The sequence below is a fragment of the Limanda limanda genome, chromosome 20, assembly GCF_963576545.1.
Source record: "Limanda limanda chromosome 20, fLimLim1.1, whole genome shotgun sequence".
Classification (NCBI taxonomy): Eukaryota; Metazoa; Chordata; class Actinopteri; order Pleuronectiformes; family Pleuronectidae; genus Limanda; species Limanda limanda.
Genome location: NC_083655.1, coordinates 7,361,953 through 7,378,841, shown reverse-complemented (window position 1 = coordinate 7,378,841; position 16,889 = coordinate 7,361,953). Strand labels below are relative to the sequence as shown.

General features: G+C 44.2%; 2 protein-coding genes across 2 annotated transcripts; both read left to right on the top strand.

Moving 5' to 3' along the window:
• The first annotated feature begins 1,578 nt into the window (after window positions 1-1,578).
• Window positions 1,579-4,117, top strand: LOC133026817 (transmembrane protein 236-like). Its single transcript, XM_061093787.1, has 4 exons — window positions 1,579-1,850; window positions 2,035-2,107; window positions 2,865-2,988; window positions 3,432-4,117. The coding sequence occupies exons 1-4, from the start codon at window positions 1,579-1,581 to the stop codon at window positions 4,115-4,117; spliced, it is 1,155 nt and encodes a 384-aa protein (XP_060949770.1).
• Window positions 4,118-6,472: 2,355 nt separating this feature from the next.
• mrc1a (mannose receptor, C type 1a) lies at window positions 6,473-16,144 on the top strand. Its single transcript, XM_061093788.1, has 30 exons — window positions 6,473-6,542; window positions 6,653-7,054; window positions 8,258-8,431; window positions 8,941-9,096; window positions 9,186-9,299; window positions 9,561-9,701; window positions 9,786-9,968; window positions 10,350-10,507; window positions 10,603-10,719; window positions 10,814-10,929; window positions 11,114-11,262; window positions 11,544-11,743; window positions 11,840-11,955; window positions 12,043-12,124; window positions 12,203-12,347; window positions 12,446-12,484; window positions 12,625-12,788; window positions 12,917-12,981; window positions 13,092-13,192; window positions 13,269-13,408; window positions 13,608-13,716; window positions 13,825-13,997; window positions 14,098-14,203; window positions 14,285-14,517; window positions 14,614-14,779; window positions 14,886-15,038; window positions 15,118-15,234; window positions 15,346-15,504; window positions 15,580-15,612; window positions 15,711-16,144. Exons 1-30 carry the CDS (start codon window positions 6,473-6,475, stop codon window positions 15,941-15,943), a joined length of 4,314 nt encoding a protein of 1,437 aa, XP_060949771.1. The 3' UTR covers window positions 15,944-16,144.
• The last annotated feature ends 745 nt before the right edge of the window (window positions 16,145-16,889 follow it).

Sequence of the window (16,889 nt, the reverse complement as noted above, 5' to 3'; positions counted from 1 at the left end):
AGGGTAGGGAGAATCCTCTTGGATTTTTGGACAGATCAATCCAGGTTCGTCTTTTTGTTGTTTCTCCGTGGAGTCGAACCAGAGACGAACCAGAGACCTTTTCTGCCCATAGTCCAAGTTTCTGCCACTAGTCCATTGAATAACATGGGACACCTCTCTTAAAACGTTAAAAAAAACAACCCCTACCTCCATACTGCTCCTGTGGTGTCATCCAAGTGGCCGTAAGCCCTATGAACTATGAAGGCCTGTTTGATGGCTGAAGCTCTTTGCACATGACCATCACCTCCACCAGCTTCTGTCAACAAACCACATTCTTTGGCAGAACAAACTTTGAGGCAATCGAGCAAAGGTAACTCAATATTATTTACTACATCTATTTTAAACTGCTGATTACTTTTGCAAGGAAGACTGAAAACCTTAACCGTCAAAGTAACCTTTATTCTGGGCATTTTCTTCACTTTTTGTCTTGGATTGAAACCTGTCTGGGTCCAGGGGTCGTGCTACTCAGGTTGTTAGGACTACAACTCCAGTAGAGCAGCTGTAGTCCTACCACAGAGGGCCAGACACGAGGGGTAGTGTTTACACACAGGTATCACTCTGTGCTGGTCTGAGGTCTGCTCTCATCTCTCACTGCCTGAGAACCTGCATCATTGCAATATCTAAAATTAGCTCCTCTAACGGCACCGCGTAGAAATGTGTGTAAACTAAAGACGGCACCAAATATAGTCCAGGCCACCTAATCCTGATCTGGTTACTCTATCAAGTGTTCAGGTGTCTCTCAGGTCGTGACCTCAGGACAAAACAGGTCAACTGTGTTTCACATCATCTTTAGCTTGAACACACAAAGTCGTAGGAGGAAACTGCCCATGAAATAATTTGAACCCTCAGTTTAGGTCATTGTTTGGTCGGCCTTTGTTTTTCTGTAGGAAAATTACCCATGTCACTGTTATTATTATGGATCGATTTATCTGAATTTGGGAAAGATAATCCATTAGGTATACGTCTAACATTTGTTTCCTCTTTGCATCTTCTGTGCAGTTGTCCTATTTTGCCACTAGATGGGGATACAGACATGAGAAGAGTCACAAGTGCCTCTGGGTTTGTTTGTGTTTCCTGGGGTCACAGACACAAGCTGTTATTGATATTTGAACAGTTGTTAAGTCCAGGTATGTTTTCTGGTTTTTCAGGTTAATAATTGTAAAGCTTCCCATGTTTCATACACATAGAATAATAAAGGTGGTCTGTTTATGTGATTAGATGAGATTGACGTGTTATGTTGAAGATGCCTGCAGAAGGTACACATCCTTCAGGGTTCAGAGTTAGACAACCTCTGTTTGTATCCTGAATATAAAGAGAATACGGTCACATCGCCGTGACACCAGCAGACACAATGCCTACTGCAGTGTAAGCAGTTGGTGGAGCAGAGAGCCGGGGCTGTGGTGTGTGGAAAATGCTAGTGGAGGCAGACAATGCACTGGTCCGAGGCCTGACCAGCCCTCAGAGGGACAGGCGTCGCCTCACTGCGACAACAGCCCCCGTCTCCCTCTCGTCTTTTTCTTTATTTTGAACCGCTCCAGCATGGGCTCGGGGGGTACGCTGAAGTTCGCCGTGTGCGAGGTTCTGCAGTTTGCAGGCCTGTGCGTGCCGCTCTTCATCGTCATGCAGAGGTTCGCCGTCATCGTGGCGAGGGTGAAAACCTCGGCGCAGCCCCCTGGAGACGCCAGCACGGCCTACTGGCTGATCGTGGCGTCCTCCATCGCCTACGTCACCTCCACTGCCCTGCTGGTCTGGGTGCCCCTGAAGTACATGGTCTTTGTGAAAAAGAAGTTTCTCATTGGGAGGAAGAAGTGGTGAGTGTGTCAGGGGCCAGTGTTTGGTCAGCAGCTGGAATCTGTGCAGCACATTCTGAGCCCTGACTGGTCTGTTGAGCCTGAACAGGCCTGTGGCCGGTTTGCACTGCACTGCTGAATATCACGACTTAGCAAATCCTGCAACTGCTTCCTTACCTTTTTCCTTCCTCTGTCTTTGTATCAGGAGGCCTGTTGCCCTTGTGTACGTGGTCCTGTCCACATTGCCCTGCTTTGCCTTCCTTATCGCCAGCTCTGAGGTACATGCTGCAGATTGTGTGTGATTTGTGTGATTACATCAATTTTGTTTGTATTCACATCTTGAATTTTGACCCTTCAGAGTCAGCCGACAAGTGACCAGAACATTTAATATGATTATTCCTACTTTTGCTGTTCTTATGGTGTTTGTCGTCCAGATAAGTCGCTTGGGACATAAAAAAATATACCTGCTGCAGCCATTTGTTGTAGATAAGAGGAATCGCAGGGTAAGGCCTCTGCGAGGGGAATAAAGGTGATGATTTGTGAGGAATCTTTTGGTTCTCAAGGGAGAAATATCCAGCTTTATGGATAAGGAGCCACTGATAAGCAGCTTGGTTCCTCTTCCTGTCCAAGCCACTCTTGTCAAGTCATCTGTCCATGAGGCACATTCTCACTTCCTTACTGGCTGTGGCCCAGATCCTTTTGCTGTTTTATGTGGCCCTAACTCTCCAAAGCACCAACGTGACTTTTTGGCCCTTTCCCTTATCTGGTGTATTTTACATACGAGCAATAAATTCTGCTAAGATAACCAGCTTGTCTGCTTTGTTCTGTGTCCTGTTGGTTTGAAGCCCTGACTCAGGAAAATCCCAAAGCTGCAAGTGATTTAGCCCAGAAACCCAGAGTGAGAAGAGGTCAGGAGTGTAGACAGCTTGATGTTAACGTGTGATGCAAAGGGCCGTTGTTACCGTCTGTAGTGAAATGAGCTGATAACCGCATGAAATGTATGTTCCACTCACTGTTTTCTTGTTGGTTGCCCAGGTCCAGATAAATAACAACATGCAATATGATATGTTCACGGAGCTCCCTGTGTCACTAGTCCTCTTCTCTCTCATCTGTATTGACGTTGTGGAGAGGATACGGCACTGCAGACTGACGGGCCAGGGTGAGCACAGCCCCCGGAACACATCACACACATCACTCACTGAGTAGCTGTAGCTCCTGAACTTTCCTCTGTCAGCGACATGTACATAGTGATACCTGCTGGGCTCTACATGTTGGGAGCTGGGAGGCAACCAATGCAGCTCTGTAAAACATTTTATCTGGAATAATTAAGAGACGAAATTAAATGGCTATGTGACCAAAGTTTGGGAAAAGATGCTGTAGCCATAGAAACGAGCAGGGAATTGGCAGACCCAGCCTGCTTCTCGTAACCCGGTGCTGAATTGACAAAACTTCAGGAAAGTTTTTTTCTTAAGATAAGCATTGAGGGAAGTTATTCGCAAATTAACATTTACATATTTATGGTCAGAAGATTGAGTGGTGTATCTTTAACCCTGACCCTTGACCCGCTTATCATCCTGAAAATCATTCCTTTTGTGTCTCCAGCTAATGACATGGAGAGAGATGCTGACATTCCCTCCTCTGTCCTCACACATGTGGAGCAGGTAACACCAGTGACCCCTGTCTCTCCAGCTGTGCCAGGGCCGGCTGTGCCCGGGCAAGGGGCTTCCACTCCGCTGCAACCAGGGGCAAACCAGCTCGGGGACAGGAACCAGAACGGAGCAGGCGCTCGACAGGAGACTAACGGGTTGCCAGGCAACCCTGGGAGACCATTTAGTATCTCTGGAGTGAGCTCACCGTCAGTGAGCAGCACGGCGTACCGCATGTCTCCGTACTCCTACACGGGCCCACTGAGGTTCCTGAGTGCCACTGACGCCCGAGCGGACGTGTTCGTGGACAGTTTTGTGTTCTGGTTGGATACGGTGGAGATGGTGCGGGTGGCAGGACACCCCCTGGTCTACCACTCCGGCTGGGTGTTCCCCATCTACATCTTCAGCTACCTGTCCTGCCTGCGTGTGGTGGTCATGCCCCACAGCCCCTTGCTTTCCTCCCTAGGAGTGGCTCTGCAGGACTTGCCCTTTTTCTTTGTGCGCGTCGGCCTCATTGCCTTCTTCGGCTTTGTCACACCCATCCTCTACCTGATGAAGAACTTGTTGGTGTGCCTGGCCTTTGTCTACTTCAACTTCATGACCAAGCTGAGGGTCTTCAACACAGAGAGGATGTTCTTTTAAAAACAACGTTCACACATAGCAGGGGCAATATGTTGGCCCCATAGACTGTAAATAAACATGGACAACGTATCTCCACTTCCTCCAAGACAAATTATTCCATTTCAAACGCTGCCATCTTGCACACCCTGTGAAAACATTAACAAAAATAGTTTGCACCTCACAATAAAGTTCTTACATTGAGATTTGTTGATCATTTTCTAGGCAAGCCATTTCTTAACTCACAACCTAAAGTTGTAAATCAACACTTTGAAACTTTAGCAAGCAGTTCACAACTTCCAGTAGTACAATAGTACAAAATAGTACAAATGTCGTAAAAAATTAGCGTCCTAGCTATCACGTAGTTTTTTACAAAAACAAAGAGGTAAAAAACATGAGATTAAGCAAAGCTTTGTTAGCGTTAGCATCACTGAAAGCTTCCTACTTCTCTTTTTACCATGAAATACACATGTATATGTATATACATGTTTGTATGATGTGTATATCATGCAAATAAAAATATAAGAAGACAGATTACTATATCACTGGCCCCTGTAGCTGGTACAGGTTGGTGCTACAGAGATTTCCTGTTGGATTTATCACTGCACAGTTCCACAAATGTGTTCTAGAAAACACTTAACACATTTAGCTGTGACACGGTGTCAGATTGTAATAATGGAAGTTTGATAACTAATTTTATACAAAACAATAATGAGTCTAATTATAGCCTGTGCAACCAAACCAATATTTGACTTTGTGAATGCTATACAAAACATTTCCCCCAAATGCACCATGGTAGTTTTTGGTATTTTCTCACAATAGACATTATGTGTATGACTGTTTTGTGTTTACCCCTCAAAGCCCCCCCGCCCGCGGCACATTGACCTTCCTGTAATGTCACTCGAGAAGTTTGACGGCCTTTTTCTACCATCATAAAGTGCAGTGAATATGTGAAAGCATATATCCATGTTTTTTTATTATAGGTTTTTCTCTGATAAGTTATTTTCCCATAAAAGAAAAACAAGGTGTGAGATTGTATCGTTGATACGTATATTTCGGTAAGGTAAATAAAGACGGTAATTCAAATATGTTTTAAGTTTCACTCGTATGATTTATGATATTATGTTGTCGTGAATTATAGGTTCGGTGAATTTGTAGAGTTTTTGACCCCATTTAATCAATTTTCACTCGATTTGATCTCATTTCATCCCATAAAGAGACAGGTTTTCCTGTCAAACGCTCAAATACCTTTGCTTCCTGTAGTCCTGCAAAGAGAAAGACTAAAAACTATATTATTATTATTTTATTTTTTTATTATTATGTTGTATGTGTATGGTTGTTGCTGCTATATTTAATTATGAGATAGAGTTTGAACTGATTGCTAACACGTCCACGTGTTTCAATGTCTCAAACCTTTTCTTCATCGCATACTGATAGTGGTATGTTTTTTTCTGTCTTCTGCAATTTTAAGATAAACCATCAAAATTGTTAAAGCAAATACATATAATATTCAAATATACTGTTAATAAAATGTGTGTGCTTTAATCTATTATTGTTATCTTACAGGTATTTGTCTGTAGCTTCTATTTTCTGTGCTGCATTGTGGGTATCCCTGCAGCCTGAGGCCACAGTGGTCAGATCTCCACTCACTTCCCCCAATAGGAAGCAGGATTTCCTCCCGTCCTCCCGTTCCTCTCGTTCTCCTGACCTGTATCATCGCTGCACTCCTCACCCGATGCCTCGCGGACCTCCTGGGGGCTTCTCTCCCGCCAGGAGAAAGAAAAAAAAGTCACATCAGCAAAGTGCTGCAAATGTCGTTTAATCCTTGTTTACTCTGGCACTCGCTGAGAAACCGGCACATTCCCTCAGCAGACGTGATTCACCTAATTCTTCTGACACCTCAGTTAGTATTGTTTAATGACATCTACTCGCTGGGTTCATTTTCCAGGCACAGATATAGCACTGACTGAAGGTCTATTAATAATGGTTCAAGAATCGCAGATAAAGGCCCCTTGACAAAAAGCCTACTCAGATAAATGTATTCCCAAAATTCATCAATCAGTGGCACTTTTGCGTTTGATTTATTATAAATAGATCCATGCTCGTAACGTGAGCACAACGTGACACAGTCTCTCGCTTCCCTCCTCCCGACTTCCTCTCCTCTGTGGAAGCTCGGGAAATTGCTGTCGTTTGACCAACCTCAACAACCCATGTGACAGGATATCCATCACTGTGATTAGGGGGAGGAAAGTGCCATGTCCCGGTGTCATTATTGCTCCATGTCACACACCTTAGCACACACCAGACCTCCTCTCTCATGACTGGAAATCTACTGCACCACCTCGTCCACCACTAAGTCTAAACCACACATCAGGAATAATGTTACCCTGCTCAGGTTTCGCTGTGATCCTCTGTCTCCTGCAGGCCCTGTGCATCACTGCTGAAATAGGTACGTACCCCTGGCACTTATCTTTTTTTGGCCATTCATCTTGTTTGCGTGTGTGAGTAAAATAATCATCTCCTCAATGAATTTTTGAATCTCTTCGGGTCTGTTTCCAGACAGCAGCTCCTTTCTGATTTTCAACGAGAACCACAACAAGTGTGTTAGGGTGGAGAGCGCCACCTCGGTGGTTATAGCCATCTGCGATCCTCACGACAAGCAGCAGCAGTTTCGTTGGGCCTCCAACTCGCGCCTCCTCAGCCTGTCCCTCAAGCTCTGTCTGGGGGCCACGGATATTAAGGAGTGGGCGAAGGTCGCCATGTTTGAATGTAATGAGAGCAGCAACCTCCAGCACTGGCAGTGCAAGAACGAGACTCTCTTTGGCCTAAAAGACCAGGACCTGCACCTAAACTGGGGCCACCGCAATGAGAGGAACTTACTGATCTACCAAGGTTCAGGGCTCTGGAGTCGCTGGAGGCTATTTGGCACTCGGGGAGACCTTTGCTCGAAGGGGTATCAAGGTAGGAATCCCTGATCTTCAACTGACAAAGCCATAATAATGTCTACAGCGGTTTTTTAACTTAATGGAGGAGCTGGGGATTGAATCCGGTTCCTGGAAGACCTGTTCCGCCTCCTGAGATTGCAAAAAACGCTTGTATTGAAGTAATATAAATATAAAAATTGTCTATTCATAATTTCGGCCATGTAGACCAAATAGCAGGTGCTATGGCTATGGAATAAGTAACATTTGACTTACAACTCTGTGATAACCTTTTAAAATTATATGACTGCTTTCATCGGGGGAAATAAGTCTATATAACTGAGGATAGAAATACTTAAAAGATCATTGGGTTTTTTTTCAGACATTTCCATACAAGTTAATGTTTGATAGATGTGAGGAAATGTATTAAATAGTAAAATAAAGTGAATATTAAGAGACGTGCAGCATCTGATGAGTCAGCTATAGTGGCATAAAAACTTTGTAAAGCATAAGTTGCTTGCTTATTTGTTGGGGGGGTTCACTGATCAAAAATAAATGAGTTCCCCCTGCAGAGTTGCCCAGTTGGTAATGCACCACAAATACCAAGCTTTGTTGGATATGAAGGGACTCACTGCGAGCGCCTGACCTTTTCAAGGGCTGCAGAGGGAATCCTGCCAAATCTGTAGTCTGATTATTTGACTAATCCTCTGTGTAAATGGGGGCAATCTAATAAATGTACCCACGGAAAATACGAGGAGCAGATCAAACACATCACAAATGGTCAAAAGTCAAGTCTACAACTCTTTCTAAGGATTTTTAATAGACTGTTCCACGAAACTACAGCTTTGCATTGCTGTTTTCGACAATGGTGTTCTTCCATCCTTGTGGCACCGGTTTCAAAAGTAATTTATAAAGAAATTGCCCATTGGCTCGCACTGGTCTGAGTCCGAATGTCAACTCAAAGATGAACTGGTACTCCAAGCCTTCTCACCCAACGTCCATAGTTTCCTAATGCTCCCAAGAGAAGTCAATAAATCTATTAATCTAATTTTATTTGTATAGCCCATATTTACAAATCTCAATTTGCCTCATTGGGTTTAACAATCTGTACAAGGTGATACATCACGTGTCTTCACCCCTCAACTAGGCTGAGGAAAACTTATTTAAAACATCCACGAGAAAAAAACAGACAATCACGTCCCTGTGTAACGGTTCCATGTCCACATTCATTTTGTCTCCTCAGAGATTTTCACCATAGGGGGCAATTCGTTTGGAGCCCCCTGTCTGTTCCCTTTCAAGTTTGGGGACAAGTGGTTCGCTGAGTGCACGAAGGACGGCCGAGCGGACGGATATCTGTGGTGCGCCACAGAGAGGGATTACGATAAAGTGAAGAAGTGGGGCTTCTGTCCCACCCAAGGTAAGGGGGGGCCTACACATGTTTTCACCCAGACGTCTACGGTTCTTCAACGTCTGTAATCATCAGGATTGTTAAAATGCTCACTACGTCTATATGTCAGAGTCACACTAACTTTTCTTTTGACCACACCACACGGAGGGATCTTGTTGGTTTGTGTTCTCGCTAAAGAGGTCAGTGCTGACAGGTTCCTGGCCCCCTCCTCTCTCCCCTCAGAAGAACAACACCACCACCACTTCCTCTTTTGAGTTGTCAACCCAGCACTGTCCTTGTTTTCCTCTTCACGTCTGCCTGTCGTTCCCCTGACACTGCTCTAAAACTGGGGCAGGAAAGGAAGAGACGGGAAAAAGCAAAGTCACTTTTACAATAGAAGCAAAACCGCAGCAATTCCTAGATAAGAATGAAGGAGAATTTTATTCAGTTTTCCGTTGTAAGACTTTTATTGGTTCTAAATTCATCCAGGTCAATTACAGAGGTGAATGATTTAAAAAATGTTTCTTTTCCATATCCAGCGTCCTCAGGTTGGGACACTGACCCGGTCACTGAGGTTCAGTATCAGAGGAACACACAGTCAGTGTTGACCTGGCATCAGGCGAGGAAGAGCTGCCAGCAGCAGGGAGCCGACCTGCTCAGCATCGTCGAGCTGCACGAGCAGTCGTACATCTCAGGTACGACTTTGACCTTGTGTCAGCCTCCTGTACCTCGCAGTGTTGCAGTGCTGGGTGTTAATAGCTTTGCAATGTGTGTGTTGGCACAGGGTTGACAAGTACTTTCGGGACCTCTCTGTGGATTGGACTGAACTCCTTGGATTTTGAAAGCGGGTGGCAGTGGAGCAACGGAAACCCATTTAGATATTTAAACTGGGCCCCAGGTGAGGACATAAAAATACTGCATAGTGTAATGTTTCATTAAAAGAAATGTCTGGCGGAGTGTAGCGTTGAACTCATTGTGATTCTCAAAGGTTCCATATATTGACTATAAAGGCCTGGACATGTCAAGGTTACATACAGACTCAGTGTAGCTATTACATTAAATATCACAAAAGTATATTGCAAGTATATTGTATGTTTCACAGTTATTTTGTGTGTTTTTGATGAAACATAGATAATGCAGGATGTTGTGTTTCCCACAGGTCACCCGTCATCAGAGCCTGGACTTACCTGTGCAACCCTCAACTCTGCAAAAGCCTCAAAATGGGAGAGCAACGCCTGCACCAAGAAGCTCGGTTACATCTGTCGCAAAGGAAAGTCCACCAGTCTGCCGTCGCCACCAAGTAAAATCATATAAGATATCAAACATATGAGTCTTCATGGTACGAATATACAGCTGAACATATTCTCTATCCGTGTGTCTACAGGCAAAGGTCAGCACAGCTTCTGCCCCAGTCACTGGGTTCCTTACGCAGGTCACTGTTACTACCTGGAGAGGAGTAAGAAGATGTGGGGGGACGCTCTGGCTGCGTGTCACAAAGAGGGCGGAGACTTGGCCAGCATTCACAACATAGAGGAGCAGAGCTTCGTCATATCTCAATCTGGATACTGTAAGTGTGCAGAAAATGCTTGTTGCCTGAAAAACTCACAGTGTTGGCAAGACGACAATAAGTTACTTCTCCCAGCCAAGAATTACAGCAACACAGAACCTCCAGTAAAACCCTGACATGTCATTTTTACATTCTGGTTTTTGTACGTTTTAAACAAACTAAATATACATTGTTAGTGGACTTTGGAGGTCGGCTTGGGCCAATTTGTAACTGATGGCAAGGCTAGCTGTTTCCCCCTGTTTCCAGTCTTTGCCCTAAGCTAAGCTAATCACTCGTCTGCAGCTATGTCTTAATATTAATGTGCAGGAAACGAGATTGGCATCAGCGTTCTCAGCAAGAAAGCTATGACCATGCTCCATTAATATGTGCATGTGCCTATAGTGCCGACAGATGTGCTCTGGATTGGCTTGAACGATCAGAAGAACCAGATGTTGTTCGAATGGTCCGATCACTCCCACGTCACCTTCACCCAGTGGCAAACAGGCGAACCCTCTCACGCCACCAACCTCCAGGAAGACTGTGTCCTCATCGGAGGAAAGGTAACACCCGTCACTCACCGAATACACACGGAGCAAATCATAATTACACGAGCGGCAGCGTTTCCCAGCAGTTATATTCAGTGTTGCTCACACAGGATGGAAGTTGGGCAGATCACATGTGTGAAAAGTCGTACGGGTACATCTGCAAGAAGAAGGCCTCCACGAGACCACCAGAGGGCGCCGAAGAGGACGCCAACCCTGGATGCAAGCTAGTGAGCAATGATGATATCTACTTTGAACCAAACAATAAATCCTTCAGATCAGATTTATATTCACTGTGTTTGTGTTCTCGTCGCCGTCAATCAGGGCTCGATCAGGTTTGGTTCCTACTGTTACAACATCGGAGCCGAGACAAAAACTTTTGATGATGCAAAGCAGACGTGCTCCGAGGCCGGCGCACATCTGGTGGATGTGGGTGACAGGTATAGTTTCATCCATTCAAGTCGTCTGTTTGTGGATTATTTCCCCCTATTGTTCGGTGATTAAATGATCTGAAACAATAGTTTCCAAAGGATCTCTATGTCATGAAGGTTAATCTAAAAGAAAAGATTTAATTTAGAATCATCATCAAATTGTTTTATCAATTACCTTTCTTCTTTCCTGCAGATATGAGAGCGCCTTCCTGGTCAGTTTGGTGGGTTTAAGACCAGAGAAGTATTTCTGGACGGGTTTGACCAACACAGACGACATAAACACTTTCCGATGGACGACTAGTAGAAAGGTGGCTTTCACTCATTTCAACGTGGGAATGCCAGGTACAGCTTCTCTTTAGTTGTACAGTGTAACCATGGTTCCTGATGGGTTTTGTGTTAAATTATGTTCATGTTAGCTATCGATCCCTAAGACTGTAGATAAAGATGGACGCCATGACAGCTCTCAAAAGTGAAGCCTTATCATCTCCAAAATGACATACGCTAATAACTTGTAATTGAGAGACTGAGTGCACCCTCACAACTGGTAACAATCTTTACAACTTGTAAGTTAGCTTGTCACAATATATATCTTTTTCCATTTCCTCGTCTGTGTTTAACAAAAGCCAGAAAACAGGGATGCGTTGCCATGACAACTGGGATTTTCGCCGGATTATGGGACGTGGTCACCTGCAGCAACAAGGAGAAATACATCTGCAAGAAACCAGCGGAGGGTGTGCAGGTGACGATGGTGCCGCCCACCACCCCCGCCCTGAGCTGTGCCTCTGGGTGGTTCCCGGTCGCCTCGGGGAACACCTGCTTCCAGGTAGGAGGGAAAACTTTAACTAATCTGAAAAAAATCTTTGCTTTTTTCACCGCCACCATAAAATCTGACCCATTGTGCTTTTTCACTCATTCAAAGCTTTTCACAAGACGAGGGGATCTGAAGAAGACGTGGTCTGAAGCACATGACTTCTGCAAGGCCATTGGTGGGGACCTGATTAGCATCCACAGTGCGCAGGACCTAAACAATGTGGAGTACGTTAACTCACTAGCTTGTGCGTGTCTAATTCTATACGTTAATTGAGAATTCAGGCAATAAGTGTGAGTTCTTCTGTCCTGCAGGCTTCACTTCTCTGACGCAGCTTGGATTGGCTTCAGCTCCCTGGATACCAGTCAAGGTTTTGTGTGGAGTGATGGGTCCCCTGTATGTAGCACTTCATTATTATCAACTAAAATCTTTGACTCACTGTGATCCTAATAACGTGTATTTCCAACAATCTAGAGCAACTATGACAGCTGGGCCTTTGGAGAACCGAACAACTACAACGACAATGAACACTGTGCAGAAGTCCAGTCTTACTACGGACGCCACTGGAACGATCGGCACTGTGATTCCAACAATGACTGGATCTGCCAGATACGCAAAGGTAGCACGGAGCTCCGGTTCACATGGAGCCATTTATCTAAACTAGTCATATCAGAGTTTGTGCCGTGGTTTCTTCTTTCATGCTTCTTGTATTTTCAGGTGTGACTCCCAACCCGGAGCCTGTCAGTGTTCCAACAGGTAAGGTTCTTTTTATTTGACATCAACAACTTGCCAAACCTTTGAGTTGAGGGGACGCTCCCACTATTCCAACACATTATTCCCATTATACTCTCTGTAAATTCCAAATGCTGTAACTGTAACCCCCCCTGCATTTCCAGTGTACAACACCACAGAAGATGGTTGGCTCATATACAACGACACTCAGTATTTCATCAACCCTGACCCCCTTTCCATGGAAGCTGCCAGAGCCTTCTGCAAAAAAAGCTTTGGCGAGCTTGTAGTCATCACGGGGGAGAGCGAGAGGAAGTTCCTCTGGAAACAGGCAAGGAATTCAGAGAATGTCATGCTTAATAACGCAGGATTTCAAAACAGCAGCATGTTCTCAATTATCTGCTGGCAAAAGTATTGAGTTCTGTATTTGATTTAACGTCTCTCACCATTATCCAACAGATATTGAAAGGCTCGGAAGGACAGTACTACATTGGCATGGTGGTGAATTTGGACCAGTCATTCAGGTAAATCACACCAAGGCCACTTACCGTATATCAATATGACATTCATGATATGAAACAGTGATGTGTTTCTGAGTTTGTATTCGTATTTATTTGTATGTTTCCATTTCTAGCTGGCTGGACGGCAGCCCTGTAACTTACACTGCATGGGAACACAATGAGCCCAACTTTGCTAACAATGACGAAAACTGTGTGTCTATATACAAGAACATGGGTGAGAGCAAATCAGAGACAGTCTTCATAGTGTTATTTAGACTTCATGTTATTTATTCACCGTCCTTTGCACACAGGCTACTGGAACGATATTAACTGTGGTATGGAGCTTTCCTCCATCTGCAAAAGAAGCAGCAGTTTTGTCAACACAACGATGGTCCCCACCACGGTTCCTAAAGGAGGATGTGCACCAGGGTGGATTTCTTTTAGAGGAAAGGTACTTGCATGAAACTGTGCGCATTGCTCACACTCATCATGGTCTTATCTTTAATCGAGGCAAAGGTTTTCAGGATTTAAACTTTCCCGTGTGCATGATGCAAATCTGTCGCCGGTAAACTGTGTTTCTCATCCGTTGTCTGGTTATCTGCTGTCCATGTGCATGTTATTCCGACACACAACTCATCTTGTTTATACAGTGCTACAAAATTGTCACGGGGGATGACAATAACACGTGGCAGAACGCCAGGACGTACTGCATAAACCAGGGAGGAAATCTGGCTTCTATCGTCAGTGACAGAGAGCAAGGTGAGGAATATGGGCTTCAGTGGTCGAGGTTTACAGTTCACAAAGTGGTATGAAAGTCTCACAACCTTGGGATATGACTTTTGAGAATAATGGTTTCTTCCCTTGTAGCTTTCCTAACATCACAGATGCTGAGATACAAGGAAGACTTGTGGATCGGCATGAATGATGTGAACTGGGAGATGCGCTTTGTGTGGACAGATGGTCGAGGCATTGCATACACCAACTGGGCTAAAGGACACCCGTCTACTGGGCCGGAAGGACGATACTCAGCAGTAAATGAGGTTATTTCTGCTTCTATAACCAAACCAAACTCTCTCTTGAACAATACAAAAGAAATTTTACCGACCAAGCTGTGCTGAGGTCTCCTTTTGGTCCTGACAGGTGTATGACTGTGTGGTCATGGTGGGCAGCGTCAGCAAACTCAAAGGATTGTGGAAAGTGTATGACTGTAACACAAACAAAGGCTTCATCTGCAAAAGAAACATCGGTGAGTGAAACACGAGCGAGCTCAATTTTCAGTTTGTTTTCTGAGATCGCGACTAACGACTGAGGTGTGCTGCTCACAAAGATTCTCAGATCGTGGTTCCACCCACCACTGTGTTACCGAAGGCGTTCTACAAGCTCGGCAATGATTCCTACAAACTGGTGACGCAGAAGATGAGATGGGACGAGGCCTGGAGACAGTGCCAAGCAGACGATGCAGACCTGGCCAGTATCCTGGACCCTGTAGCCGAGGCGTACATTACATTGCTGATTTCCAAGCACAATGAACCCGTGTGGATTGGCCTCAACAGCAATATGGTAGAGCACAGTTATTCTTCAGCACTAGTTCAAACTTAGATGAGGAGCTTCTTTCTTTCTTTTCATTAATGCAAGTGGTGATTTTCTTTTTCACAGACTGGTGGTCGGTTCAAGTGGGTCGATGGCTGGTCACTGTCTTACACCAAATGGGGAATAGATGAGCCTAAAAACAATTACGGCTGTGTGTATATGGATGTGGACAAAAAGTGGAAGACTGCATCCTGCACTGACAACTACTATTCCCTCTGCAAGAGGTCACCAGGTCAGACAGTCCCACTGGTGCTTTTCATGCGCTTTATGCCACACATAACCAAACCACAAAGCGTGAGCTCCTGAGACGAAGATGCCGTCTCTTGTCTCTTTTTCAGTCATCGCTCCCACCGAGCCGCCGCAGCTCCCTGGCAGTTGTCCGGAATCGAAGAACCGAAGAACCTGGATTCCTTTCAGAGGCTACTGTTACGCCTTCCTCAGCGCACAGGTGGACAACTGGGCCCATGGCTCCGTCGATTGCCTGAAAATGGGTATGTTACTAAAAGAAATGTCCACTGTTAAATGATACATGCATATTTAAAAGTATGCAACTGTGGCTGTGTTCCTTAGGTGCATCTCTGGTGAGTGTTCAGGATCCTCAGGAGGGTCTGTTCATACAACAGAACCTGGAGATGCTGCAGGACAAAGCCAAAACCTTCTGGATCGGCCTCTTCAAGACCCATGAAGGTGAGCGTGGCTTATACTACATTGAATGTATGTCATTGTCGGATCCAGATGCGGAGCAAGGGCCTCTATCTTGTCAGTAGTCTTTTTAAAACATAAGTTTCTCTGTTTCAGGTGAGTGGCAGTGGATTGATGACAGTGTTTTGGACTATACCAACTGGGATTCGGGGATGCCAAAGTCGGACTCGTGTGTGGACATCCATTCTGACACTGGACTGTGGAGTACTAACAGCTGCAGCAGATATAGGTCTTACATCTGCAAAAGACCAAAAGGTAAGTTCAATGAACCGTAATTTTCACGTGTCCTATCAATAATTTGTATTGAGCAATTGTTTTTGTTTGTTTCAGTTATTACACCGACAGAAAAGCCTCCGTCTGTTGGTAAGTTATTTTATCTTCTGCATCAAGTGCATATGATGATTCAAATTTCAAACTTTAACCAAATACATTTTTAAATCTGTTGTGTTTTGCCTCCCCAGCACACGTCATGGAAGAACCTTCTCAGGGGTCGGCTGGCATCACCGTGTCCGTAGTGCTGGTCGTAATTGCTATTTTTGGACTCGGTGCCTTCCTCCTCTTCCGTAATCGGATACCCACATCTGTCTTGGGAGAAAACACCTTCGACAACAAGTTATATTTCAACAATCCGATCCGAGCCCTTGTCGACACCAAGGGTCTGGTGGACAACATCGAGCAAAATGAACATGCGTAGAAAGACGTGGAGATCAACACAGTGGAAATAACCCGTACTTCATTTCAGATCACTTGGACTGGATCAGAAATAATGATTTTCAGGATCATTACACACATAACTCTTGCCAAAACAGGCACTGCACTAAGCCAATTACAGACAAGATAATATAAAAAATGATATGATTTGTGAAATGTGTACAGAGGTTGTTTGTTTTTTACTTTTACCAATCAACATAACGGAGAAACATTTGCGGATCAAAGGAAATATACATTTTAAGATGTTTTTTATTTTTTACTTCAATCTTGCTCAACTGAATTGCTTGTTATCATTTTCCATGTGTTCATCAAACTTTTTCTGGCTCTCGACAGTGTAAATAGATGCTCAATAAAAAAAATCTAAAAACACTAAAACCAATTGTCTTTTTTGCTCGTTTTGCGGAAATAAGTTCCTGATCAAATGTAACAGGCCCAACACCTGAAACATCTTGACACTGAGACTTGAACCTTCTTGCTGCATGACAAGGCCAAACTGTCCCCTTAAAGTTAATTAAGCTGCAACAGACTTCACACATTCATAGATATCAGTCCCCTAAATATGCCTCATTTATACTTTCAATAGAGGTATATATATATATATATAGAATATATAGAATCCTTTATTAGTCCCACAGTGGGGAAATTTGAGGATTTTACATCAGCAGCGCAGGCACAGTGCAACAAGAACAAACGAAAGAGCAAAACAACAAAGTAAGAAACAAAAAACAACAATGAGCAAAAAGAAAAAGTAAACAGTCAAATAAGCAAATACATAGTAAGTAGTAGAACAACTGAACAATACAATTAAATAATTAGATAATTAAATTAAATAATTAAATATAAAGCCAAATCTCACAATGTTAAAGAAAGTGAAAAGTCTTTATCGAATCTTCTTCTTTGGCCATTTCCTCTTCACTTCCGCCGAGTTT